Source organism: Trichechus manatus, unplaced genomic scaffold (genome assembly GCF_000243295.1).
Source record: "Trichechus manatus latirostris isolate Lorelei unplaced genomic scaffold, TriManLat1.0 scaffold00010, whole genome shotgun sequence".
NCBI lineage: Eukaryota > Metazoa > Chordata > Mammalia > Sirenia > Trichechidae > Trichechus > Trichechus manatus.
In genome coordinates this window covers 16,187,735-16,197,133 of record NW_004443946.1, presented here as the reverse complement: position 1 = coordinate 16,197,133, position 9,399 = coordinate 16,187,735, and the positions used below count along the sequence as shown (strand labels likewise).

General features: G+C 39.2%; 1 protein-coding gene across 1 annotated transcript in view; it reads right to left on the bottom strand.

The window, feature by feature from the left end:
• The window catches only part of SYNE2 (spectrin repeat containing nuclear envelope protein 2), a 325,154-nt gene that overhangs the window by 106,616 nt on the left and 209,139 nt on the right, over nucleotides 1–9,399 (bottom strand). Inside the window, exon 65 of the mRNA XM_004370941.1 lies at nucleotides 3,914–4,144. Within this exon, the coding sequence (XP_004370998.1) occupies nucleotides 3,914–4,144 (231 nt within the window). The remainder of the gene's footprint in view (nucleotides 1–3,913; nucleotides 4,145–9,399) is intronic.

Here is a 9,399-nt window from a genome sequence, read left to right as displayed (position 1 = left end):
AAATTAGGGCATTTCCAGATAAACAGAAGTTTAGGGAATTTGCAAAAACCAAACCAAAATTACAAGGAATACTAAAGGGAGTCCTCTGGTTAGAAAATCAGTAACATCAGATAACAACCGAAGACTAGAACACAGGCCAGAGCAACCAGATATCAATCCAGATAGGGCAGTCACAAAAATAAATCAAAGCTAAAACACTGAAAATAGGGAACAGATGTCAACATGTAAAAGATGACAACATTAAAACAAAAAAGAGAGACTTAAAAAATGGAGACATATATTTTGCATATGGAGAGGAAGTCAAGGCAATATAAAGAAATAAAAGACTAGTATAAACTTAGAAAAATAGGAATAAATATTAAGGTTACCACAAAGGAAGCTAACAATCCTACAAGTCAAATATCAGCAGGGTCACCCATGGCAGACAGGTTTCAGCAGAGGTTCCAGACTAAGACAGACTAGGAAGCAGGACCTGGCGATCTACTTCTAAAAAAATTGGCCAGTATAAACCTTATGAATAGCAGTGGAACACCATCTAGTATAATGCGGGAATATGAGCCCCTCAGGTTGGAAGACACTCAAAATAGGACTGGGGAAGAGCTGCCTCCACAAAGTAGAGTTGACCTTAACGAAGTGGATAGACTAAAGCTTTTGGGATCTTCATTTGCTGATTTGGCACGACTCAAAGTGAGAAGAAACAGCCACAAAAATCAATTAATAATTGGAATGTGGAATGCATGAAGTATGAATCTAGGAAAACTGGAAGTTGTTAAAAATGAAATAGAACACTTAAAGACAGATATCCTAGGCATTAGTGAGCTGACTGGTATCGGCCATTTTGAATCAGACAGTCACATGGTCTACTATGCAGGGAATGACAAATTAAAGAGGAATGGCATCCGTCATCATCAAAAAGAACATTTCAAAAACTATCCTGAAGTACAATGCTGTCAGTGATAGCATAATATCCATATGCCTGCAAGGAAGACCACTTAAAGAACTATTATTCAAATTTATGCGCAACCACTAATGCCAAAGATGAGGAAATTGAAGTTTGTTTGTTTTTTTACCATTTCTACAGTTTGAAATTGATCAAACATGCAATCAAGATGCATTGATACTTACTGGTGATTGGAATGTGAAAGGTTGAAAACACAAAAGAAGGATGGGTAGTTGGAAAATATAGCCTTGGTGAAAGAAATGACGCAGGAGATTACATGATGGAATTTTGCAAGACCAATGAACTATTCCTTGAAAATACCTTTTTATAACAACATAAATGGCAACTATGTCCACAGACCTCACCAGATGGAATACACAGGAATCAAATTAACTACATCTGTGGAAAGAGACACTGGAGAAGCTCGTTACCATCAGTCAGAACAAGGACAAGGGCCGACTGCGTAACTGACCATCTATTGCTCATATGAAAGTTCAAGCTGACGCTGAAGAAAATTAAAACAAGTCCACAAGAGCCAAAGTGCAACCTTGAGTATATCCCACCTGAAGTTAGAGACCATCTCAAAAACAGATTTGAAGGATTGAACAGTAATGGCAGAATATCAGACGAGTTATGGGATAACATCAAGGACATCATACATGAAGAAAGCAAAAGGTCATTAAAAAGCCAGGAAAGAAAAAAAAGACCAAAACAGATGTCAGAAGAGACTCTGAAACTTGCTCTTGATCATAGAGTAGTTAAGGCGAATGGAAAAAATTGATAAAGGAAAAGAACTGAATAGAAGATTTCAAAGGGCAGCATGAGAAAACAAAGTGAAGTATTATAATGAAATGTGTAAAGACCTAGAGTTAGAAAACCAAAAGGGAAGAACACGCCTGGCATTTTTCAAGCTGAAAGAACTGAAGAAATAATTCAAGCCTTGAATTGCAATACTGAAGAATTCTATGCGCAAAATATTTAATTACACAGTAAGCATCAAAAGAAGATGGAAGGAATACACAGAGTCACTGTACCAAAAAGAATTGGTCGATGTTCAGCCATTTCAGGAGGTAGCATATGATCAAGAACTGATAATACTGAAGGAACGAGTCCAAGCTACACTGAAGGCACTGGTGAAAAGCAAGGCTCGAAGAATTGACAGAATACCAGTTGAGATGTTTCACCAAAGGATGCAACACTGGAAGGGCTCACTTGTCTATGCCAAGAAATTTGGAAGATAGCTACCTGGGCAACCGACTGGAAGAGATCCATATACATGACTATTCCAAAGAAAGTGATCCAACAGAATGCAGAAATTACTGAACAATATTATATTACACGCAAATAAAATTTTGCTGAAGATAATTCAAAAACAGTTGCAGCAGTGCATCCATAGGGAACTGCCAGAAATTCAAGCCAGATTCAAAAGGAGGCACGAAACAAAATTCTAACTCACAACAGTAAAAAAAAAACACGTTTACTGGCCTGACAGACTGGAGAAACCCTTGAGAGTATGGCCCGCGGACACTCTTTTAGCTCAGTGGTGAAGTCACTCCCGAAGTTCACCGTTCAGCCAGGGATTGGACAGCCTCATACAACAAAATGGGACTAATGAGGCACAGCGGTCCAGGGACAAGGACTAGAAGGCAGGAGAGGACAGGAAAGCTGGTAATAGGGAACCCAGGGTTGAGAAGGGACATGTCGTGGAGTAGTTAACCATTGTCATAAAACAATATGTGTATTAACTGTTTAATGAGAAAGAATTTGTTCTGTAAACCTTCATCTAAAGTACAACAAAAAAAAATGAAGTAGATAAACATTGGTCCACTGGAAATTAATCCCTAAAAAGCAAAGCACCATGCTCATAGAAAGAACGCCAAGTTCCAGTTAAATTATAAACTAGCAAAGCTTCGGCTAAATTATCAATGCTATATTAGAACTACATGTTAATGAAATCCCTATGAGACTGCATCAAGTTAATTTTATCCAATTTTCTGAGTACATGCATAAGGCTTTAGTGAGCACTCCAGCCACCCTTTTCATTTCACAAAGGATCGTCACAGAGGATGGGTGAGTCTGAGCATTCTGCCCTAAGTCAGGCAACTAGAGAGTGGGAGAAAAGAAACTCAAACTCATAGTTCCTGGTTCCTTGTTCAGTGTGCTTTTAGGAATGCCATGTTGCCTCTTTGTTTCTACCAGCCTTATTTCCCAAAACTCCTCTATATATTTAAATTGAGTCTGAAATGGCAAATGTCATTTTAATTGGAAATTACATAGACAGCCAACCCACGCAAGACTAGCAGCATTTGTAGTAAAATGTCAGCAAAGCCTTTTTATGCTGTATCTGCAATCTTGCAAATCAGGACATTCACTTTCATGTCTGATGAATGTATATTCAAAGTAGTTATTATTATAAATAAAAATAACAGCCAACATTTATTGATCACTTTTTATGTGACCAAGAAACCCACCGGTGTAGAGTCAATTCCGACTCACAGTGACCTTATAGGACAGAGTAGAACTGCCCCATAGGGTTTCCAAGGAGTAGCTGGTAGATTTGAACTGCTGACCTTTTGGTTAGTAGCTTTATCACTTAACCACTTTGTCACCAGGGCTCCATTTTATGTGATAAACACTGATTTTTATGTCTTATTTAATCCAGCAAAACCTCTATGAACTAACCTATTATATTTTCCAATTCTATACATGAGGAAAGCAAAGCTGAGAAGTTAAGTGACTTCCCCAAGTTCATAGTCCAGGATTCGGACTCTAGATTCTGAGCTCTTATTCACTACTGTCTTCTCAAGAATATTGCTTTTACAAACAATTTCAAAGAGTCACCCTGAGAACTGTAAGTTGAGGCCAAGATCATTACAGCAGCCAAATAACACGAAGAAACACACTGTTGATTTAAGAAAAATGCATCTAATCCTGGGAAGTGGCAAATCATAAACTCTGACCCATCAGTCTTACCTGGCACGTGACCAACTGCTGTTCCACCACCTGCTGCATGCTAGCGTTTAATGTTTCCGGCTCAAATGCCATGCTGGCTTGGTCCAGCCGTTCCTCTAGCTCGGCTACCTGGGTCTTGCAGACATGGAGGACCTCAGCAGGCTCGGGCCTCGTTTTCTCCACTGTGGCCTCAAAAGCTCCTTGCTCGTCAGGAAAGCCCAAAGCTGCAGCCTTGAAAGGAGGTGTGGAACCCTAAGATAAATTCAAAGATAAACCCACAGTGAAAAGTCCGGAGTCCAAAGTTTTCAGATTTGAGGCTGCAAAGACCTGTGAACCTGCAGCACTTCCTCAGTTAAAAGAAAAAGAGAGAGAGAGAGAGAAAGAGCAGAAGAAAGAGAAGAAAAATGCACCTCCACACTCATAGCACGTCTCATGTGACCTGGTGCCAGAGGTTTCCAAGCAGCCGATCTGCACGTACACAGGTACAGTATTCACCGGCCCAGAGGAAGTAAATGGGCTCACAGTTCATTAAGCAGTGAACCCCAAGAGACAGGTGAGAGTGTGGTGGAAGAGTGTGGGTGTCTGTGTCTAAAACACTTCAGGAAACTGGCCAGTGTTTAAAGTTGCGTGACACATGATTAAGCAATGCTTACATTGCTGTGCACTCTGTTCAAACAGAAAAAAACAAACACACACACACACCAAACAGCTCTACAAACTGGCTGGGGTATGGTGAATTATGCCACCCATTTTTAACTTCACAACATCTTCTCAAGTGGTTAGATTGAAAAATATTTTAGTTGATTTTTTTTTAAACATACATACTATTATTCATCTAAACTTCTTCCTATTTAAAATAATCTGAGGGTCAAGTAGTGAGTTTCAGTGGGGCAGCCGGGAAACTTATCTCCTACTTCTCAGTGAGAATTCCTAGAACTACCTTTCACCTTCTGGATAATTAAATATTTATTAACAACTAGATGCTTATAGTATAGTATAAAGAAAGTGTCATGTGTTCTTTTCATACTGAAATAACTGGATCAGTTGTTACTCCAACAGAAAAATTTTACGCAGATAGCAAATGAAAGTACTCTAGTAATTTAATAGATATTTTCAATTTGAGGTAAAAGATGATTTGATGCAGAGACATTTTTGCCTCCCACTGTATTACCTATGCTTTTTTCCTGAATATTGAGAGAGTATATTGAACTTGTAGAGAAACTCCTTCAGGAATAAGAATTTTTTTTTCCTGCACTATAAAATTTTCATCTCAATAAATATTTTTATTGGATATGATTAAATACAATGTTTTCTATAAAATATTTTGCTAACTACATGTTAGCATTTAATGAGGCACTATTTCTAGCCAAGTGACAAGACTTCTAATCGAAGCTGCTCACAAATGTATGTTGTTGTTAGGTGCCATTGAGTCGGTTTTGATTCGTAGTGACATTATGTATAACACAACGAAATGCTGCTCAGCCCTACAACATCCTCACAATCCTTGCTATGTTTGAGCCCACTGTTGAAGACACTGTGTCAATCCATCTTGTTGAGAGTCTTCCTCTTTTTCGCTGACCCTCTACTTTACCAAGCATGATGTCTTTCTCCAGGGACTGGTCCCTCCTGATAATATGTCTTGGAAGAAGTCCAGCCAAAATTCTGCTAGTGCGGACGGCGAGACTTCATCTCATTTATACAAACATACACCCTAACTCAAATGCACATTTTCCAATGTTTGCAAAATTCTTTTTAAACATAAAATTTTCAGTACAACAGAAGTGAACAAAACTGACAGTGGTAATAAAAATACACAGGGCAGAACCTCCGGGCAACATGGCACTATAGTCAGAAGCACCACGCTGTCCCTCCAAGGCAAAGATCAGAAAAACTAAGCCAAACAGAGTCACACGCCAGTCCTGAAACCATAAGCATCAAATGAAGAGATAAAGAACCCAGCCAAGCACCAAATGGGATAAGAAACGGATCGAGAATATAGAGAGAGGAGAGATACATGCAGAGATCCCCTATCAGCTACCACAGCACGAATACGCCATCTTTGACTCCACCAGACACAGCAAACAGGGGGTACGAGAAAGCAGCTTCACAGAGCTTCCAGAAGGAGACAGAACAACTGGTAACCAGCAATACAGGCTTTCCCACCCCCCACCCTTATTCATCCCCACTTAGCCTCCTCTGCTTCCGGTAGCCACAGTCTTTTGGCCAGGAAGCACCAGCTTAACCCCAGTGTCACCCAGATTCCACCCGCACACACTGGCTGACTCCCTGAGTGCCTTTTGTTGGCTGCTGGTGTTGCTTTTTTCTGCTTCTTTAGATTTCTTCCTTACCTCTCACCACCTCCCCATCCTTTCTCTCAAATACCTGGCTCCGTGCACCATCTCTGCTTCTTCCTGAGGTGCTATGGAGCTCTGCTTGAGTGTGGAACTGCTTCCCGGTCCGTATTGCCACATTGGTGGGATCCTGGGGCTTTTTTGTTTGTTTTGAGTTGTTTGTTTGTTTTCTTTTTCTTTTCTCGAGTTGGGAACCCATTCTGGCCGGGTAGTGCTGCATGGCTTGGGACTTACCCTCTCAGCTTGCACAGATGCACACAGGGATCCCTGAAAGCATTTATTTTTTTGTGGGTTTTCTTTTTTCTGTTTTTTGGAGGGTTTTTATTGTTGTTTTTAAAAAATTTGTTTTGTTTTCTTTTCCCTCCTATTCCCTTTTTGTCTTCATTACTCAGTTTGTCATCTCTCTATACCTTCCTTCTCTTCCTGTCCCCTGAATACCTGGCACTGAGTGACACCTCTATGCCTTCTAGCCAGGCTGTACTTCAACACCTGGGAACAACTTCCCCAGACCTCACAGCCACACCGGTGGGATCCCTGGGAGCTTTGCTGTTCTTTTTTCTTTCTAATTTTTATTTACTCATTATTTTCTTCTCTTTTTTTTTCTTCCCCTTTTTGTTTTTCTCCATTTCATAGTCTCTCATCTCTGCACTCCAATGGCAAGCTCCCCTAGCACTCTTTTTTCTGTGTTTGTATGTTTTTGGCTCCTGTTCCTCTCTCTACTCTCCCATACCCATCTTAGCTCCACACATCACAATCTCCCTACTCCATCCTGCCTACATGCACCGTGCACTTAACATCACACTACCAAGCAGCACAGGCACAGGCTACCAGAACCTACCCTGCACTGATTACTGATCTGCCCTGGTAGCTGTAGTAAGTGCCACAAACAACGCATCCCAGCAACTCCTCTTCAGTTAGACCTGCCCTGCTGTACCATATCTGAGTGACTGACACTGGCAATTGGAGGAGACAAAAAGTATCGTACCCACAGACAAGCAAACAACAAAGAAAACACAGCCTGTCTGCTCGGACATACTGAAATTAAAAAAAAAAAGGATGAAACAAACAAATCTACAATCAATAAACAAGAAAAATAACTATTGAACGCCCCGAAGACAGGAGACAATATCAAAACATTTATAAAAACAGGACAGGATGGTTCCAGCAGGCATCTAAGATAAAACAACAGGTAACTTTCCAGTAGAAGAAAACGCACTAGAATTACCTGATAGGGAATTCAAACTCTAATACTCAGAATTATCCAAGAGTTGAAGCAAAAAGCAAACAAAAATGAGGAAAAAATAGACAAATTCATGGAAAAGGCAAACAAATTCATGGAAAATAGAGACCAAAAAAATGGAACAATTCAGGAAAATAATGCAGGAACAAAATTCCAAAATAAATTCACAACTAGAAATTATACAAAAACAACAATTAGAAATCTAAAAGATAAACAACAAGATTACAGAAATGGACAGTGTCTGAGAAGAGCTGAGGAGCAGATGTGAAACAGTGGAAGATAGGATCACCGTAATTGAACACAAACACTTGGATACAACTGTGTTTGAGGAAAACTCAGTAAAAAGAATGAAGAAAAATGAAGAAACCCTGAGAATTATGTGGGATACAATCAAAAGCAAAAATTCACGAGTGATCAGAGTTCCAGAACAGGGGGAGAAAACAGAAAACACAGAGAGGCTCACTGAAGAACTGCTGCCAGAAACTTCCCCAATATCATGAAAGACGAAAAGCTGGCCATCCAAGAAGCGCAATGAACCCCATATAGGATAGACCCCAAAAGAAAATCACCAAGGCATATCATAATCACACTCGCCAAAACCAAAGACAAACAAAAAATTCTGAGAGCAGCTCGTGAAAAACAAGGAGTCACAAACAGAGAAGAAACGATAAGACTAAGCTCAGATTATTCAGTAGAAACATGCAGGCAAGAAGGCAATGGGATGACATATATAAAATCTTGAAAGAAAAAAATTGCCAGCCAAGAATAATATATCCTGTAAAACTCTTGTTCAAATATGATGGTGAATTAGGACATTTCCAGATAAACAGAAATTAAGGGAATATGTAAAAACAAAACCAAACTTACAAGAATTATTAAAGGGCGTCCTCTGATCTAAGAACAAACAATGTCAGCTCACAGGTTGAATCTAAGACACAGGATCGTACCAGCCAGATACCACTCCATGAGATGAACTCTCAAGAACTATCCAAAACCAAAAAAAATAAAATAAACAGGGAATCACAGCAGTTAATCTGTAAATAACAACAACATCAGAACAATAAAAGAAGGAATACACCGTGTAGGTATAGAACCTTCTAATGGAGAGAAAGGCAAGGCGATACCAAGTAATAATACACTGCTTCAAACTTAGAAACATAAGGGTAAATTTCACGGTAAACACAAAGAAAGTTAACAAACATACTCATAAAAATAAAGAGGAAAAACATAAAGTCTCTGTAAAAACATAACCTACGAAATCAAAAGAAATGAAAACAAATCCACAAACAAAAGGAATTCAACGCAGGAGAGCAAGAGGAACAAAGAAAACACCAGCACCACAAAAAAGCACTACAACATGAGAGGAATACACTCACATATATCAATAATTACACTGAATGTAAATGGCCTCAATGAACCCATAAAGAGATGGAGAGTGACACAACAGATTAAAAAAAAGGACCCATCAATATGCTGTCAACAAGAGACACACCTTAGAAACAAAGATGTGAATTTATTAAAAATCAAAGGTTGGAAAAAATATATCAAGCTAACAACTACCAAAAAAGAGCAGGAGTGGCAAAACTAATCTCAGATAAAATAGACTTTAAAACAAAATTCACCATAAAAGACAAAGAAGGACGCTATATAATGATTAACGGGACAATCAATCATGAAGACATAACCATACTAAACATCTACGCACCCAATGACAGGGCTCCAAAATACATAAAACAAACTCTAACAGTACTAAAAAGAGAAATTGACAGTTCCACAATAATAGCAGGAGACTTCAACACACCACTCTCAGTAAAGGACAGAAAATCTAGAAAGAAACTCAACAAAGATGCCGAAGACCTAAAGGCCACAATCAGCCAACTTTACCTCATAGACATATATAGAACACTCCATCCAAC